Here is a 20,485-nt window from a genome sequence, read left to right as displayed (position 1 = left end):
TTTCGGGGTAGGGTTCATATTGCAGCTATCCTGAAATATCACGCTAGGTCTTATTTTCGGGTAGGTCTTATTTTCGGGGAAACAGGGTAATGTTTTGATGATAGCTTTAGAATTGTACCCTATAAATGCTGAGGTATCATTGTGATAACACTTACTGCAGTTACTCTCATCGGACATATCTCCGCAATCATCAATCAGGTCACACACCAGTAGACTGCTGATACAAGCCCTGGTATCTGTACACCAGAATTGGTCGGGTCCTTTGCAGCTAGATGCAGGAGGGGGCAGAGAACAGTTCTCAAACACAATGTCATCAATTGCGGATACACCTTTGTACTCCCCAATACTGATTTTATTCAGTGACAGCTGGAAAGGCTGAGACAAGCGATCAAGCTGGATAAATCCTTTCCACCACTGATTTCCCTGGCTGTAGTATGTTCTCCACAAAACCGTGTGGGAATTCTCATCATGGAGGACAAACTCTGCCGCTCCAACTTCTGGTCCATAGTTGTAATACCTGAAACGAGATTTCCGAAATCAGCAATTCTGATATTTATTCATGACTAGGCCTTTATTTAAAGGAAAATTCATATTTTTAAAAAAAATTAAAATAATAAATGCAAATTTTTTTGCACAGCAATTTATTTTTATAAATAAGCCCTATAAAGTTGGCTGAAACAACCCAAGTTTTCCAGGTGGACAGGAATAGAGTTGGATATTATGGCAGGAAGAGCTCATTGTTGGAGCTTCCAATACATATAAGAAGCTGCAGCCTGACCCTGCCTGACAGCCTCCTTCTATAACTAAAATATCCCTACTGGGGGAATTTAAACCCTCAATTAAAAAAAAAAAAAAAAAAAGTAACATATAGCAGCTTACCAATCCTCAAAATGTGATGGCTGCATTCGTTTTCTTTTTTAGACTTTTTCTCTTTTTTTTTCACTTGGAGATCCAGCCAGTAAGTCTATTATTTTTCAACTTCCTTTAGCAGACTGAGCTGTCCAGCAAAAGTGACAGACAACTTATTTAGTACTTGCAAAAAGGGTATTAGGATGCGCTAGCTCAGAGTGACAGATTGCTGCACTTAGAAATCCCCGAATACCAGAAAAAACTGTGTTGAAAAAAGTATTAGTGCGCTATCTGGTGATCTCACAAATAAAATTTGTATCCGATGTCTCTTTTTTGTAAAGAAAGACATGGGATACAAATTTTATTTGTGAGATCACTTGATAGCACACTAGTAGTTTTTTTCAACTTATTTAATACTGACAGGGGTAATGAAAGTGGTCAGCTTTTATTCATATATGTAAAACTATTACCTGAAAGAAAAACTTAAAAAACGATCGCTTAGCTAGAGTTCAGATCTAATTTGTCAAATCCATATTTTATTTCTAGTTTATCTAATATTACCTTCTCCACCAATTGACAATGCTTCTGTCCAAGTGTGACTAAAGTGATTGCAAAGTCTCGTTTAAAAAAAAAACAAAAAAAAAAATAACATGTTATACTCACCTCATGCAGTTGGTTTTACACAGAGCAGTCCCGATCCTTCTCTTCTCGGGTCCCTCTTCTGTGCTCCTGGCCCCTCCCTCCTTTTGGAACTCTGATATGGTATGCTGTGATATCTGGCACCAAGTCGTCTGCAGCAGATCCTTTAAAGCAGAGTTCCGGCCACAAAATTTTTTTTTCAATAAAAATACCCCTGGGACAGTCAGGGCTAGTACATTCCACAATGGATAGCCTCTGTACTGTCCCGGGTCGCACTTACCTTTTAGAAGAAATACTTACCTTGAAAATTTCTTCTCCAGTGCTGCCATCGCGGATGTGGGCAGCTGAAGCCAGCACGTTCTCTTCTGCGTCCTCTTCCGTGTCCTCTTCCGTGTCCTCTTCTCCCAGAATGCGCCTGCACTGCCCGCTCGTCACTTCCGGTGCAGGCGCGTCATCCCTCCACGGCTCCTGGGCATGCCCAGAAGCTGTTTAGCAGGGAATGAGGCGCTCGCACCAGAAGTGACGAGCGGGGCCGGTGCAGGTGCATTGATTCCTGGGAGCGATGACGTTCAGCTCCCAGGAATCAATGCAAGGAGGAAGTGACGGCGCGGGCCGCGGCCGCAGAGGGGGGAAGTGGAAGAAAGGTGAGTATATTTTTCTTCAATAACAAGGCAAGTAAACAAAAAAAAAAAAATCTTAACTATCCATTTCTTTTTCAGGTGACAAAAAGCAAGCGGATGGCCCAAAATCGATTATGTCGATTTTGTGGCCAGAACTCCGCTTTAAGTCCTGTAGGTTGAGAGGTGAGGCTTCTATGGATTAGACTTGTTTTTCTAGCACGTCCCTCAGATGCTCAATTGGATTGAGATCTGGAGAATATTGAGGCCAAGTCAACATCTCAAACTCGATGTTGTGTTCCTCAAACTATTCTCAAATTCATCAGACCAGGCCACCTCCTTACATTGCTCTGTGGTCCAGTTCTGATGCTCTTGTGTCCATTTTAGGTGCTTTTGTCATTAAACAGAAGTCAGCATGGGCACCCCGACTGGTCTGCGGCTCTGAAGCCCCATACGCAACAAACAATTTCAGCAATTTGAGCTAAAGTAGCTCTTCTATTTGATTTTACTACACCAGTCAACTTTTGCTCCCCATGTGCATCAATGAGACTTGACCCCGTCGCGGGTTCTCCAGTTTCTTTCCTTTGACCATTTTTAGGTAGGGCATCCCCACTGCAGACCAGGAACACCAACAAAAGCTGCAGTTTTGGAGATACTCTGACTCAGTCATTTAGCCATTACACAGGATAATAAAAATAAAGTTCCGCACAATGTAGTGGGAATGGTTTAGGAGAAGATAAAATATAAAATTTAAAATGAGCTGCTTCCTCCCCAATTACTAGGAAACAGTAAGGAAAAAAAATGTTTTCATGTATTTTCATACCTCAGATATGGTATGGCTGATATCACACCTTGTAATTGGTCAGGTGTAGCAGTTATTTTCTGAGGGTCACACACACTTGTGATTACATCATTAATTAGATTCCATTAGCATGTTGTCATAGTAAGTAGTAACATCTAGCAGCACCAGACCCAGCATTTATCTTCATTTAGACATTACAATTTGGCTTTTGACAAAGTCACTCATGGGTAGGTACATCGTGGTGTGGTGGCAGAGAACACTTGGAGTCCAGATGCAGAGAACAGAAGTGCATTGAAATTGAAGTTTACCAACACACAAGCCTGATAGCAAGGCAACCTGACTGGGAGCACCTACAGGATGCAACAGTGATGAGTAGTAGCATTAGGTCTCCGGGTGCTGACAGCTTCTGTCTCGAAGGGTGGAATGCAACCTGGCCGTTCTGTACCATAGTGGGGATGCTCCTAGAAAGAATGGCAAGTCCCTGCACTTTTCCTACTCGTAGGGAACCTCTTCCTGACACTAAGCACTGTCCCTGACAGACGGGAGAGGGTCATTACTCTAGCCACATGCAAAATGTGCACTAAGCCCGGGAGCCAGAGTTCTAAATAGACTCTGTCTGACCCAAGATGGCCGCCAGAGTCACATGGGGTGCTGGCATCCATCATATAGCTGCCCCCATGACCCAGGAAACCAAAGGTAAACTAAGTTCCTCTTGACTTGCTCTCGCTCTGCAATTCTGCTGCAGTTGAGCGCAGCCTGCACCTGCCTACACATTCAAATATTTATGCTTGTTCAATTGAATTGCTTTCAACTTCATGAAGAACTTGTTTCATGGCTACCTAATATATCCCACCTATTTTCACTGTAACGAGATATTCACTTTACCTCTCAGTGGTCTTAATGTGTATATTACACTTTTGTCCGTAGGGTTCAATATTGAGTTGGCCCACCCTTTGCAGCTATAACAGCTTCAACTCTTCTGGGAAGGCTGTCTATAAGATTTAGGAGTGTGTCTATGGGAATGTTTGACCATTTTTTCAGAAGAGCATTTGAGAAATCAGGCTCTGATGTGGACGAGAAGGTCTGGCTCGCAGTCTGCGCTCTAATTCATCCCAAAGATGTTCTATAGGGTTGATGTCAAGACTCTGTGCAGGCCAGTCAAGTTCCTCCCTCCCAAACTCACTCATCCATATCTTTATGGACCTTGCTTTGTGTACTGGTGTGCAGTCATGTTGGAACAGAAAGAGACCAACCCAAAATTGTTCCCACAAAGTTGGGAGTATGAAATTGTCCAAAATGTCTTGGTATGCTGACGCCTTAAGAGTTCCCTTCACTGGAACTAAAGGGCCAAGCCCAACCCCCGAAGAACAACCCTAAACCATAATCCCCCATCCACCAAATGATTTGGACCAGTGTACAAAGCAAGGTCCATGAAGACATGGATGAGCGAGTTTGGGATGGAGGAGCTTGACTGGTCCTGACCTCAACCAGATAGAACACCTTCAGGATTAATTAGAGTGCAGACTGTGAGACAGGCCTTCTTGTCCAACATCAGTGCCTGAGCTCACAAATGCACTTCTGGAAGAATGGTCAAACATTCCCATAGATACACTTCTAAACCTTGTGGACAGCCTTCCCAGAAGAGTTGAAGCTGTTATAGCTGCAAAGGGTGGGCCAACTCAATACTGAACCCTACGGACTAAGACTGGGATGTCATGTGTGTGTAAAGGCAGGCATCCCAATACTTTTGGTAATATAGTGTAGATGAGTATCAAAATAACCATTTAAAAGTAAAAGATGACATATTTTGGAAACAAAAGAGAACAATGTAATGGTAGATTTGCTTCCCACTAGACTGGTAACTAGGAATGAGCTTTGAATTCGAGTCGAAGTTAAGTTAGACTCGAACATCGCTAATTCGATCATTCGTCAAATGATGAACAAATGTGCTTCTTCGTGGGAAATTTGAGTTTCCTATAATGCACTGCAGCTCCTTAAGTGATTGGCCAAAGCATGCACCCTGACCTCATGCTTTGGCCAATCAAATGATCTCTGTCATGATTGGACTAAAGGCAGGCTGCCTTTAGCCAATCAGGGCTCAGGGGTCAAGTACACGCCCCACACTACATAAAGGCTGCTCGCATAGCCGCAGCGTGTAGTGTCATTGTGCGGGCAATGAGACAGGGATAGGCATGCGATTGAGGCAGGGCGAGAGTACCGTATATACTCGAGTATAAGTAAACCCGAATATAAGCCGGGGCCCCTAATTTTACCACAAAAAAGTGGGAAAACTTATTGACTCGAGTATAAGCTGGTGTAGTAAGGAGGGTTTCGGGTTCCTGGAGAACTGGGCCGACTTCTCAGTCGGTCACCGGCTCTTTGGTAGGGACGGATTGCACCTAAATGGGGTGGGTGCAGCCGTACTGGGTGCGAGGATGGCCAAAAAGTTAGAGAGGCTTTTAAACTAGGGAATGGGGGGGAGGGTACAGATGTAGAATTAGCCAGTGGAAAGCAAGATTCAGAGGGCAGAAATGGGGGCATTAGCGGTAGGGTGTTCGGAGCTCCTAAACCCAGGGTGGGTACGGGGAAAAATCAAGAGAGCAGCCTAAAAACATCAAATGAGGATAAATGTAACCGATCTAAATTACGAGGCTTGTATACCAATGCCAGAAGCCTGGCCAACAAGATGGGAGAGCTAGAGCTGCTGATGTTTGAGGAGGACTTAGATTTTGTGGGGATAACTGAGACTTGGTTCGACAGCTCTCATGATTGGATGGCGACCATTCAGGGGTATTCCCTTTATCGCAGGGATAGAGAGGGTAAAAAAGGGGGAGGGGTATGTCTGTATATTAAGAACAGTATACAGGTAAATATGAGGGATGATATTAATAATGGAGCTATGGACGAGGCAGAATCCCTATGGGTAGAGCTTCAAAGGGAAGGCACGGTGGGGAAGGTAATATTGGGCGTATGCTATAGGCCCCCCAACCAGAGTGAGGAGGGGGAGGCGGACCTCATGTTACAGATAGGATTGGCAGCAAGGATGGGAAATGTCATTATAATGGGGGACTTTAATTATCCGGATATAGACTGGGCAGAAGGAACCGCGCACTCAGCCAAGGCTAGGCAGTTCCTAAATATTTTGCAGGACAATTTCATGGGTCAGATGGTGAATGCACCAACAAGAAACAATGCGGTACTTGACCTACTGATTACCAACAATGCAGACCTGCTCACGGATATAGAAATACGGGAAAACTTAGGGAGCAGTGACCATAGGTCAATTGGTTTCAGTATTAATTACAGTAATAGGAAACACAAGGGTAATATTAAGACGCTGAATTTCAAAAGAGCCAATTTCCCTAAACTGCGCTCACTGCTAGAAAATATAAAATGGGATAGAACCCTGGGAACAAAGAACACGGAGGAAAAATGGGAGTGCTTCAAGAGCATACTTAACAAGGGGGTGGGCCAGTGCATTCCACTGGGAAATAAATTTAAAAGAACAAAACTAATCCCTGGGTGGCTAAACTCCAACATAAAAATGTATATTAGAGCTAAAGAAAAGGCCTTCAAAAAATACAAGACTGAGGGGTCAGTGGCAGCATTTAAGCATTATAAAGAGTGTAATAAGAAATGTAAAGATGAAATCAGGGCGGCTAAAATAAAACACGAGAGACATATAGCGGAGGAGAGTAAAAAGAACCCCAAGAAGTTCTTTAAGTATATAAACAGTAAGAAAGCGAGGCCAGAACACATTGGCCCCATAAAAGATGATAAAGGAAAAATGGCCACTGAGGACAGAGAAAAGGCGGAAGTGTTAAATAATTTCTTTTCTTCAGTCTTCACAAAGGAATCGGGGGTCTACACGAACCCAGCTTGTAAGGCCGAACTAAATAATACACCTCAGGAAGTGCCGCCATGGCTAACAGAAGATAGACTTAGAGCTAAACTAGAGAAGCTTAACATAAATAAATCCCCGGGACCGGATGGCTTGCACCCGAGGGTTCTTAAAGAGCTCAGCCAGGTGATTGCCAGACCATTATTCTTGATCTTTAAGGATAGTTTACAGACGGGTATGGTGCCAGCTGATTGGAAAAAAGCCAACGTGGTACCAATATTTAAAAAGGGGCCGAGATATATCCCGGGTAACTATAGGCCGATCAGCCTAACATCTGTAGTCTGCAAAATATTGGAGGGGATGTTAAGGGACCACATACAAGACTTTAGTAATGAAAACGGTATTATAAGTATTAATCAGCACGGATTCATGAAAAATCGTTCGTGCCAAACCAATCTATTAACCTTCTATGATGAAGTGAGCTGCCACCTAGATAAAGGTAAGCCTGTGGATGTGGTGTATCTGGACTTTGCAAAGGCCTTCGACACCGTTCCCCACAAACGCTTACTGTACAAACTAAGGAAGATAGGTATGGACCATAAGGTGAGTACCTGGATAGAGAACTGGCTCCAGGGGAGAGTACAGAGGGTGGTGATTAATGGGGAGTACTCGGATTGGGCGGGTGTGGAAAGTGGGGTCCCCCAGGGTTCTGTCCTGGGACCAATCCTGTTTAATTTATTCATAAATGATCTAGAGGAGGGGATATCTAGTACAATCTCAGTATTTGCGGATGATACTAAATTAGGCTTGCCAATATCTTCTATGCAGGATGTGGAAACCTTGCAAGCGGACCTGAACAAAATAACGGAGTGGGCAACTACATGGCAGATGAGATTTAATGTTGAAAAGTGTAAAGTAATGCACTTGGGGGCCAGAAACCAGAAAGCAAGCTACTCGCTAGGGGGGGAACCTCTGGGTGAGTCTAGGATGGAAAAGGACTTAGGGGTACTGGTAGACAACAGGCTTGGCAGTGGCATGCAATGCCAGGCCGCAGCAAGCAAAGCCAACAGAATACTGGGATGTATAAAAAAGGGGATTCACTCCAGAAATAAAGAGATTATTCTCCCGCTCTACAAGACTCTGGTCCGGCCACATCTGGAGTATGCTGTCCAGTTCTGGGCACCGGTCCTCAGAAAGGATGTGCTGGAACTGGAGAAAGTCCAGAGAAGGGCAACAAAAATAATTAGGGGGATGGAGGACATCAGCTATGAAGAAAGACTACAAGCCCTGAACTTATTCTCTCTGGAGAAGAGACGATTGAGGGGGGATATGATATCAATGTACAAATACTGTACTGGCGACCCGAGCATAAGGAACAAACTATTCAGAGAAAGGAGATACAATAAGACTCGTGGCCACTCACTAAAACTAGAGGAAAGGCGGTTTAACCTTAAAGTGCGTAAGGGGCTCTTCACTGTAAGAGCGGTAAGGATGTGGAATTCTCTTCCACAAGCAGTCGTATCAGCAGGGAGCATTGATAGTTTCAAAAAACTGTTAGATGGACACCTTAAAGACCACAACATACAGGGGTATACAATGTACGGCTAAAAGCAAACACACACACACATCATAGGTTGAACTGGATGGACTGATGTCTTTTTTCAACCTCACTAACTATGTAACTATGTAAGCCTAGGGTGGTAAATGCAGCAGCTACTGGACCCAACTGGACCACCACGAGACACAAAACAGGGGCTGCGGGCATGGTACAGGAGATAGCGCAGGTCATGGTATAGGCATGGCACAGGTCATGGTAGGGCATGGCACAGGTCATGGCACAGGTGATGGTACAGGCATGGCACAGGTCATGGTACAGGCATGATACAGGCATGGCACAGATGATAGTATAGGCATGGCACAGGTGATGGTATAGGCATAGCACAGGTGATGTTACAGGCATGGCACAGTATGTACAGGCATGGCACAGTATGTACAGGCATGGCACAGTAGGTATAGGCATGGCACAGTATGTACAGGCATGGCACAGTATGTACAGGCATGGCACAGGAGATGCAGTGCTGCGGGCATGGTACAGGAGAATGTGACGCTATCCCGCCAGTCTACCTGCTGGAGCACACGCTGTGTAGAATCATGGACAGGGCACTTGAGGCAGAACAACGGCAGGAAGAGGAGGACTTCCTTTCCTCACACGGCCCCCTTTATGCAGATATCATTCCTGCAGGGCCTCAAAACACACAGGAGGAAGAGGAGGAGGAGGATGAGGATTTTGGCAGCATGGATGTAGAGGAATAGTATAGCATACAGCAGTCTTCAAGGGATGGTTTTGATTCCCCAGAAACCACAGGAGTTGTACGTGGTTGGGGAGAGGTTGCTCCTGCTGACAATGTCATCCTTAGTGACCTAGAGGACTCAGAAGCTCATGCCTCCTCCAACTTACATTGCATGGGCTCCCTGATGATGCAAAGCCTGCTAAAGGACCCGAGGATTCGTGCCATCAAGGAGAGGGATAATTACTGGTTGGCAAACCTTCTTGATCCACGTTACAAGAGTAAAGTTGCAGAGCTCATCCTGCCTTCGCAGAGGGAGCAGAGGATGTAAAATCTTGAGGAAGCCTTGAAAAAAAATTTGTGTACCGTCTTTCTAGACACTGGGAGGTCAACATTCTACGGACGTGTTTCTGAGGCATCGTTCAGCCAAAGGAGGATTGGTGGAGCATGCGGCCGGCTGACCAATGCCTTTAAACTGTTTTTTTTCCTCAACAGCACCCAGAGCTGTTAGGTTTAAGAAACCATCGGCAGCGTCTCCATCATATGGTGCATGATTATCTAGGCGCAAGAGCTGACTTGGAGACCTTTCCAGCTGAGCATCCACTGGCTTACTGGGTCTTGAGGATGGACCACTGGCCAGAACTTGCTCAATATGCAATAGAGCTACTGGCCTGTCCTGCTTCCAGCGCGCTTTCCGAACGGACGTTCAGTGCTGCTGGAGGTTTTGTGACGGACAAAAGCGTGCGTCTATCCACAGATTCTGTTGACCAGCTGACTTTTATCAAAATGAACCAGTCCTGGATCAGCAAGAGCTATCAGGCCCCTGATGCTGATTTAACTGATTGAATTTGCTAGGGGTCTGCCATCCCTTGAAGACTGCATATGCTGCCTATCCTATTCCTCTACCTTTATTCTGCTAGCTTCCAACAATGTTTTTGGTTTAGGTCACTAACAACCCCGAAGGCCTAATTTTTCTGCACTTGTATGACAGGTGCATACAATTGAAATGTTGTATGTCATTTTTAACAGCAGGCCCTGTCCCTGTGCCCTGCTAACTGTGAGGGTTTACGGTGTTCAGGCACCACCAGCACCAAAGGCCCAATTTTTGGCACCAGTGTATTACATGCAATTTCAAATTTGCATGGAATTCTTACCAGCAGGTCCCGTTCTTGCAACCAGCAAGAGTAACTGTGAGGCCTTGGTTACGGTGTTCAGGCACCACCTACGGCAAAGGCCCAATTTTTGGCACTTGTATAGCACATGTAATTTCAAATTTGTATGGAATTCTTACCAGCAGGTCCCCTTCCTGCACCCAGCAAGAGTAACCGCGAGGCATTGGTTACAGTGTTCAGGCACCACCTACGGCAAAGGCCCAATTTTTGGCACTTGTATAGCACATGTAATTTCAAATTTGTATGCAATTCTTAACTGCAGGTCCCCTTCCTGCACCCAGCAAGAGTAACTGCGAGGCATTGGTTACAGTGTTCAGACACCACCTACGGCAAAGGCCCAATTTTTGGCACTTGTATAGCACATGCAATTTCAAATTTGTATGGAATTCTTACCAGTAGGTCCCCTTCCTGCACCCAGCAAGAGTAACTGCGAGGCCCTGGTTACGGTGTTCAGGCACCACCTACGGCAAAGTCCCAATTTGTGGCACTTGTATAGCACATGCAATTTCAAATTTGTATGGAATTGTTACCAGCAGGTCCTGTTCCTCTACCCAGCAAGAGTAACTGTGAGGCCTTGGTTACGCTGTTCAGGCACCACCAAGAAACAAGGCCAAATTTTTATGCACCCGTATGACAAGTACATGCGATTTGAAATTGGAAGGATATTTGTATATGACATTTTTTTACTGTAGAAATATCAGTATTGCTGCAGCGGGCTACATACATCGTAGAGATGCACTACTTTACAGGCACATTCAGGGGACCCCCCAGGCATGATATTTGAAGGAATTTTTCATTTTTATAGTTTCACTTTAAGCCTCATTAAAATCAGTAAATCATTGCTACATGTTCCCCAGGTCAGGACCCAGACCCCCATACACTTTTTTGGGGCAATAACTTGCATTTAAGCCTTCAAAATGAGGCCATTTGATTTTTGAGGTTCGAGTCCCATAGACTTCAATGGGGTTCGTTTGTTCGAACAAACTTTTCCTCTATTCCCGGTGTTCTGGTGCATACCGAATCGGGGGGTGTTCGGCTCATCACTACTGGTAACACTTTTTGAGATAAAATAACTAACGATTTAGGAGAAAATGCAGCTTGAAGATTCTAGAAATGAGCAATATTTTTGGCTTTCAAATGAAAATTCTTGCATAGAAATGATCATATGAAATAATGAAGAAAATTATAATAACTTATCTGTCTCTGTGAACTGATAGGAAGCACAGCATGCAAAACAGAAAATGTGATCGTCACATGAATGAAAAGGATGAAAGTGTTTCTCACCAGAAGGTCAGGGAACAGCCTGCCGCTGCCTGGCTGAACTTGGGGCTCCGTAACTCCGCAATCTGTGAAAAGTTGCTGTTCTTTTTCTGAATAAACATGAAGTGACCTAATACAGCAAGACATAAATAAATAAACAGCTATTTAAGACATGTTACATGTAGGGCAGCCAATGTGTGTTTTTAATGCCTTTGAAAGTTGTAGAGTAATTGATCAGTTTCTACACGCCATTAAACTTTTATGCTGTTTATCAAGATACAAGCCTTGAACTGAACTGCGCTAGGTCAAAGCTCTTTTCCAAGTTTCACGTACAAACTTTCATTAAAGAAGCTCATAGTGGTATTCGTGTTGTGATCATATATTGGTTAGCATTCCACCTCGTGGCCGTGGCAGCCTCAAGCTCAAGACACATTGTAAGGAATAGATCTATTATAAACTCATAGAGAAACAGTCATGAGAAAAATATGTAGACTTTCTTTGAAAATGCCAAATGTTTGGCTGTCATGCTGAACGCTTCAATAGTTACTGGCCTTGAGAAAGTATAGAAATAATCTCTAAAGCTGCCCATAAATATCTGAGCATGCATGTTCTATCACCCTCATACATCCGTTGCCACCCTTAGGCTTCATGTACCCTACAGCGCCTAAACCTCAGTTTTAGGAGCTTTTGGATTTTTTTGTGTTTTGTCAAAGCTCCTAAACTCAACTTCGTAAAATGTATCCATGTACACATAGGCTTAGCAGAGTATAGGAGCTGATGCGGTTAGGGGAGCTTCAGCCTCCCTCTACTGCACATGGAAGAATTGCGTTCAGGATAGGAACGTTTTGACCGCTAGGTGCAAAATGCAGTAAAATTGTGGCACGATTTTGATCTGGCCATTAGTCACAGTAGACTATGTGTACATGAAGCCTTAAAAGTGTCATGATTGCTTTTATGAGCAAAATAATGGGGGGGGGGACAAGCTGCCAATGCTGCTTTTCACAGCAATCTGCACAGGATTTCTACCCTATCCAATCAATTGTTCACCCAAGATGAAAGAATAGTTGTGCAAAGGAACCACAGACTGTCAACACATCCCTATGTATTCTGATCCAGTCTTCTGCTCCAATCTTATGGTCCAATTGATATGTAGCACCCCTATCTAGGTTTCTAACAGACTTAGGCAAATTTAGTTATTTGCTTCTCAGTAGCCAGCGGAGCGAAGTTGTATTGCTTTTGGTTGTTCTGGGTTCTGCTGGTTGCATGCTTGACTGCTTTCCCCTGATTTCTGATAGGTTCCTGAATTGAGTGGGTGGAAGAGGCAGACCCTCACTTGCATATTCATACAGTCTCAGCCAATCCCTGGTGGGAAGAATGTCCAGTAGGGGGACTGAGGTGTGTTTAAATAGGCTGGGGCCTGGAACAGCATGATTCTTGTCCTGTGGGAAAAGACCCAGCCTGAGGGCTGTGGCCCTCTGGGGCACATAGTTGAAGTTTATAAGAGGCAATGTGGGTCCCAGCTCAAGTTAAAGCTAGGGGATCCACGTTCAGAGCTCCTGAGAGCAGTTGAAGGAAGTCCAGAGAGGATCTGACCTGAAGACATACAGTACAGAGGCTGGTTGGTACTGCAGCAAAGCATTCAAGTACCCACGGCACAGTGACTACAAGCCTGAAAAGATGCTAGAGAATCCTTGCCAACCTTTGGGAAAGCTAATTTAAGTTTTGCAGTTCAGGTCTTACTTTTGCAATAGAGTCCCCTGAGCTGTAGTTCCCTAGTCACTAACTTCAAGAGGGTGGCTGCACCCTGAAGAGACAGTACAGTTAGAGAGTGTCCTTCATTACCTTTTGCACTAGTTCTGGAGTATTCCAAGGCTCACCCAGCACTCTATCCAAGTTTAACAAACAATACATCTAAAAAAAGACACTTTGGGGTTGATTTACTAAAACTGGAGAGTGCAAAATCTAGTGCAGCTATGCGTAATTGTCAATCAGCTTCTAACTTCAGCTTGTTCAATTAACCTTTGACAAAAAAAACCCTGGAAGCTGATTGGTTTCTATGCACAGCTGCACCAGATTTTGCTCTCTCCAGTTTTAGTAAATCAACCTCTCTCTGTCTGGTTCTTGTGAAGAGAGACTGGGAAGCTGCCTTGTACCTGACTGCTTGCACTTTCTAGGGAATAGATCTAGCGACAAATAGCGGGACCTGTTGGGGGTATGTGCTCTACAATTACATTCATATTCCTGAACTTTTTGTAAGGGTTCCTCTGTGTACAGAAGCAGCCCACATATTATCTATATGCCACACTGGAACACTATCAGTAAAGTTTCCATGAAAATCAATCTCATGTACTAAGTTACATCTACCCGTGTTTCCAGTGCCATCAATCTATTACCTTAAGCACATATTTATGGGGACCTTTAAAGCAAACTAGTGTTTTGCTTATTAAGAGCAAAACAACAGGTTCTCCTTAAGCCTCTTCCTTACCCAGCAACACATAGTCACCTATGCTTCACCTCTTTGGTCAGCTGTCAGGGGCAGTTAAAGCTGCCCTGTGTAAGTTTTTACTCACTTAAAGCGTAACTCCACTTTTGTTGAGAAAAAAACATTCCCCTCTAGGTAATCTCTGTACATTGCAAGGATTTTAATAAACTTTGTTGCAGATTCCAAAGGGAGTGGTTTCATAATAATCTATCAGCTGTGGCAGCTGCAGGGCTCTAATGAGGAAAGCTATTGGGCCTGCATCCAGTGGCGGCTGGTACTCCATCAGTCAGGGGGGGGGGGCGGCAGATGGACCTTCCTTCCCATATCACTCCAGCCTGCACCACCACATCTCTCTCCCCCGCCCGCCTGCCTACCAGTTTACTTACCTTGTTTCTCCCCTCAGGCTCCTTCATGTCCCTTCTCGGAGGCCGTCTCCTCCCCACTTCTTGGCCAATAGCATGCCTTCTCCTTTCGGCCAATCTGGAGACAGGTCTCAGGACCCGCTTCCTGATTGGCCGGGAGGAGAATCAGTGTGGCAGTAGTGAATATTCATTCGCTATTGCTACACAACTGGGTGGGCTCAGGACGCAGTGCTCTGTGCCCCGAGCCCATACTTCTTTAAAGCCTCTGGCTCTAATCAGGTGTTTAAAAAAAAACATCGAAATCCATGCGTCCGGCGACCTGCATGTAGATTAGGGGGGCAGACGCATGGATGGGGGGGGCGGCAACCCTTTAGACATGTTCCTATTAGGAGTACATAACCAAAAATGACATTTTTGTTGCAGGGGATGCCAGAAATCTGACTTGTATCTTAAGGCAGACTTCTGGGAAAATTGGACTCACATAAGCAGGAAATGATATTTCTGGGGTGTGGTCAGTACACATTCTGTGTACAGAACACCTCCAGGTAGCCATATTGCATTGCATTTAAAGAAAAGTACAACAGCTGCAGATTGAAAAGGAAAGATCATTTTAACAATATTCAATTACAATAAGATTTGTGTCACATTTGTATATGCTATATTGTTTTTTCTTTATTTGATATTTTTTACCCCACTAAAGTGGAGTTACCCTTTATATCATAACTTGCACAGGTATATGGATTCTCCAGATGTCACAATCATGGTGCTTGGTTACTGATCGAGCATCATTGCATGGAAGAACTAACATCATCAGGAAGGTTGTGTCAATCCAAAAGATGGCATGTTGGCATACAAGCGTGTTGCTGCTATTGGTGTCAAACAAGCCAGGCATAAACATTTTTTTTCAAAACTCCTTCCCATCCACCTCTAACCCATTCTCTTTTTTACTCCTTACCTTGTAAAGCCAGAAATACACCTCTAATTCCTCCATCCAGGTCCCATACCCACCACTGTTTCTAGATGGGGGGGGGGGGGGCACAGATCTAGCACTGCAATGCCCCCTGGATACCTCTTGTCCCCTCCGCTCTTCTCTGCCTTTTCTTCGATCCTCAGTGGACCTTACCATAGCACAGAGGATAGGAAGTATCCACGTCAGGAGAGCACTAACATGGACAATCAAAGAAGGACCCAAAACAAGAAGTAAGCAGAAGAGCATATTTGGAACTAGAACATCATATAACCAGGGCTACAAATAAGTAAATAGGATTTTTCAGGGTTGTTGTTTTTTTTAAATATAATGAATATTGAAAAGCTGGTGGGCAGGGGGAGTGGGAGGGGGAGGATTTTATTCCAGAGTGGGGCTTTGAGCCACGTTCAGTATATGTTTTGTGCCGAATAGCCTACATCATTACTCTGAGATCATTGATCTGCAATTCTAAATATATTTCTGTTTCCAAACCAGTGTCCTTGCTTCTTTCTGTTGCTGATTTTAGCCTGTACCTCTGACAACCCACCTGCCTACTAATTCTACACCTTTTCGCTGCCTCTTGTCGACCCTAGCTTGTACCCTCAACTACACACCTGCCTACCATCCAGAGATGTATAGTAACTAAGTAGAACTACTTCACTACTGTACTTAAGTACCGAAAGGCGATATCTGTACTTTCCTAGAGTAGAATTTTTTTCTCCTACTTCCACTTTTACTTCACTACATTTTTTCGATGATTTCAATACTTCTACTCCGATATTTCTTTTTTGTGCTGCATAGTTACTCGTTACTATTATAAAAATTACCACTGCCAGAACAGTAGATGGCAGGTTTCATGAAGCTCAAAACATGTGTATTATCAGCGCATACGAAAATAAATGCTACTGTATGTATAAATAAAAGCTGCATTTGAAATAATAAAAAACAATATGATGTTCAAACTTTTGACTTCTTTCTTTAATAACTACATAACACAGTACTTGTACTTTTACTTTCAGTGCTTGAGTAGCAATTTTTTTTTTCAAAACTACTGGTACTTTTACTTTCAGTACTTGAGTAGCAATTTTTTTTTAAAAAACTACTTGCAATACTTAAGTACAAAAAAATGTTGAATACTTTAGTACTTCTACTCAAGTCACTTTTTGATAGAGCACTTCCACTTCTACTCAAGTCACTTTTTGATCGAGCACTTTACTCAAGTATGGGTTTCGAGTACTTTATACAACTCTGCTACCGTCTCCGTACCATATCTTCCTGATGCTAATCCTGGCCTGTGCCCTGACAATGCATCTGTTTTATGGCTTTGGTAGATTGCTTCCCACCTGTTACTGATCTGGCTTTCTTTCCCAAATCCCCACACATGATCTAATGTCCTGCTGCTGACAATTTCTGCTTATACCTATGCTCTCAGGTTTTAGTAAGCCAAAGTCGGGCCAGGGGTGCTTATGTCACTCCGTGCCCTTGTGCCACCTGTCATCTTTATCAGAGAAACTGGGATTAAGGTGCAAGGGAGGCTGTCCTTGCCACTTTGGACTACTGACCAGGTACGAGGAACATATCCTCCACCATAGCTGGAAGTACAAATTATTTTCTTTGATTCTGGTAGCTATATAGAGTGATGAAGAAGTAAAGGAAAGATGGACATGTAGTAAAAGTACCAAAATCTACTGCACTGCTCCAGGTCCTCACCTCCTACCATTCATGGACAATCCAGGTGTCTACTCCTGTGGCCCATCTTCGCTTAACATTTAAGGATGAAAGAAGATAAAAGTCACACTCCAGTATAAGCTTGTCCTAGTATTTTATTTTGATGTCATCAAAACTGCTGAATAAATATTGTCTCCTCCCAAAAAAAGACACATTTCCCTAATGCATTTTATCACCATGGGCTTGCTTAAAGCGGTGTTCCGGGCACGGAATTCAATTTCTACAAATTGCTGCATTGTGTTCCTGAGCCTTCGCTGAGCCACAATTGGATATTCCCATTTTTTTTTTTATTACACTTACCTTTTAATACAGCTTTTTATACTCACCATTAGATGCACTTCCTCCCTGCAGAGCCGCGGCTCTCCCCGTCACTTCCGGGCCGCAATGTGTTCTGGGAGCTCTTACTCGGCGCTCCCAGGATGCATTGCGCAGTGACGTGGGCGTGCGACCGCTCTTCTCATCGCGTTATTTCCAAACAGGAAATGACGCGATGTTAGGCGGAGCCCAGCGCGGACGGCGCCATATTTAAGTCTGTAAACAAAGGAAATTGCCAGTAGTTGCCTTTCTTATGTTTAGAGATACAGAGCGTTCCTAGTGTTCGGCGGTCCTACTGCAGTGAACAAAGCAAAAAAAGGTATGTGCCATCAAATCGAATATATATATATATTTAAAGGGTCAACAACTGTGAATTCGAATACATAAAATGGGGCAACAACATATAATTTCATTTTTCAAAAGGGGGCAATAACTTTTTTATTTTTTTTTTATAAGGGGACAATAACAGTTTTTTTTTTTTTTTTTAAGGGGACAACAAAGTTTTTTTTTTTTTTTTAGAGTGGATAAGAACTGGTAATTTTTTTTAAGGGGAATTTTTTTTTTTTTTTTTTAAAGGGGGACAACAACTTTTTTTTTATTTAAAGGGGACATCAACTGTTAATTTTTTTTCTTTTTAAGGGGACAACAAAGTTTTTTTTTTTTTTAGAGTGTATAAGAACTGGTAATTTTTTTTAAGGGGATTTTTTTTTTTTTAAAGGGGACAACAACTTTTTTTTTTATTTAAAGGGGACAACAAATGTTAATTTTTTCTTTTTAAGGGGACAACAAAGTTTATTTTTTTTTTTTATTTAGAGTGGATAAGAACTGGTTATTTTTTTTTTTTAAGGGGAATTTCTTTTTTTTATTTTTTTTTTTTAAAGGGGACAACAACTTTTTTTTTTATTTAAAGGGGACAACAAATGTTAATTTTTTCTTTTTAAGGGGACAACAAAGTTTATTTTTTTTTTTTATTTAGAGTGGATAAGAACTGGTTATTTTTTTTTAAGGGGAATTTTTTTTTTTTTTTTTTTTTTTTAAAGGGGACAACAACTTTTTTTTTATTTATATTATATATATATATATATTTTTTTTTTATATATATTAATTTCAATGATTAAATGGGGTCACATGCCTCTAAATTTGAAGTGATTTAAAGGGAAGAACATATACTGTTTCTTTTTTCTTTGTCTTCATCTACCACACCCCAAACATAAATTCTGAGCCCACCTCCACAAAAACAAGTAACAAGGACAAAGAAATAACACAACAAAGCACATCCCACCCCCACAACCCCCCCCTTCCAACACCCACTGCACTACTCTTAGGTATTAAAAATGGCTAACCATGCTAAAAAAATGTTTTTAATCAAATTTTACTACTTTTAATGATGTTATTTTCAGAATTTGAGGGAGACACGCTTTTGATTCTCCGAATACACTGATGTTAATACGCCACTTCAGGTAAATAGATGAAATATTTTATTTGTATAATTTTTATTTTTTTTTTAATTTTGTTTTATTAGATTATCAACAGATTATAATAAGGAAATACATTGATTTCAAAATTTACTTTACTTTGTTCTCTTTCATATATTATTTGTTCTCTTTCATATATTATTTGTATTTTTTATAATGTTTTTTTTTTTTAAATTGTTTGATTTTAATGTCAACATAATAAATAAAATTATTATATGTTAACAATTTATTGTTGTGCGTTTTGTCATTTTTCATCTTCTATATCTTTATATGTTTGGTAACAGCACCCTTTGCACTGTTTTTGTCAACATAATAATAATATATATATATATATATATATATATATATATATATATATATATATATATAAATCTCTATATCTCTATTTTTCTTGGTGTGTGTGTTTGTATGTATATAAATATATTTTTTTAATTAATATATATTTGAGGATGATTATATATATATATATATATATATATATATATATATATATATATATATATAGCATGTGTGTATATAAATATATTTTTTGTTTAATATATATATATATATATATATATATATACACATATTAATCTCTATATTTGTGTGTATATATATATAAATCTGTATATTTGTGTGTGTGTGTGTATATATATATATATATATAAATATATAATCCTTTTTTAGCATATGTGTATAAAAAATATATATATATATATATATATATATATATAGAGGACCATGTATATATATATATATATATATATATATATATGACCATGTGTGTATATATATATATATATATATATATATATATATATATATATATATATATAATTTTGGTTTAAACTCCCAAAAATTATTAAAAATGTATGTGTGGTGGGTATATATATATAAAAATATATCAAAATATCTATTTTTATCTATCGATAACTATCTAGCCACATACATTATATATATATATATATGACTGTGTGTGTGTGTGTGTGTGTGTGTGTGTGTGTGTGTGTATATATATATATATATATATATATATATATATATATATATATATATGAATCTCTATATCTCTATTTTTCTTGGTGTGTGTGTTTGTATGTATATAAATATATTTTTTTAATTAATATATATTTGAGGATGATTATATATATATATATATATATATATATATATATATATATATAGCATGTGTGTATATAAATATATTTTTTGTTTAATATATATATATATATTTTAATCTCTATATTTGTGTGTATATATATATATATATATAAATCTGTATATTTGTTTGTGTGTGTATATATATATATATAATCTTTTTTTAGCATATGTGTATAAAAAAATATATGTATGTATATATATATAGGACCATGTGTGTGTATATATATATATATATATATATATATATATATATATATACTTATTTGATTTGAGCATGTGTGTGTTTATATTATCTACATACATACATTTTTCAAGAACATAATTTTATCAAAATATCTATTTTTATCTATCGATAACTATCTAGCCACATACATTATATATATATATATGACTGTGTGTGTGTATATATATATATATATATATATATATATACACATACATACATACATACATACATACATACATACATACACACTCACACATGATATATTACCTAAAAGAAAAAAAATCAGAAAAGATGACATTAAATTGAACATATTTTATTA

The 20,485-nt window shown here is 40.7% G+C and overlaps 1 protein-coding gene across 1 annotated transcript in view; it reads right to left on the bottom strand.

Annotated features, from left to right (window-relative positions):
* The window catches only part of MALRD1 (MAM and LDL receptor class A domain containing 1), a 558,112-nt gene that overhangs the window by 431,921 nt on the left and 105,706 nt on the right, over window positions 1-20,485 (bottom strand). The window contains exons 10-11 of the mRNA XM_082259425.1: window positions 11,493-11,598; window positions 156-517 (exon numbers count right to left, since the gene is read on the bottom strand). Of these exons, the coding sequence (XP_082115551.1) occupies window positions 156-517; window positions 11,493-11,598 (468 nt within the window). The remainder of the gene's footprint in view (window positions 1-155; window positions 518-11,492; window positions 11,599-20,485) is intronic.

Source organism: Pelophylax lessonae (assembly GCF_965119305.1).
Source record: "Pelophylax lessonae genome assembly, chromosome: 5".
Lineage (NCBI taxonomy): Eukaryota > Metazoa > Chordata > Amphibia > Anura > Ranidae > Pelophylax > Pelophylax lessonae.
Note: the sequence above shows the minus strand (reverse complement) of the source record. Positions and strands in the feature narration are given on the sequence as shown.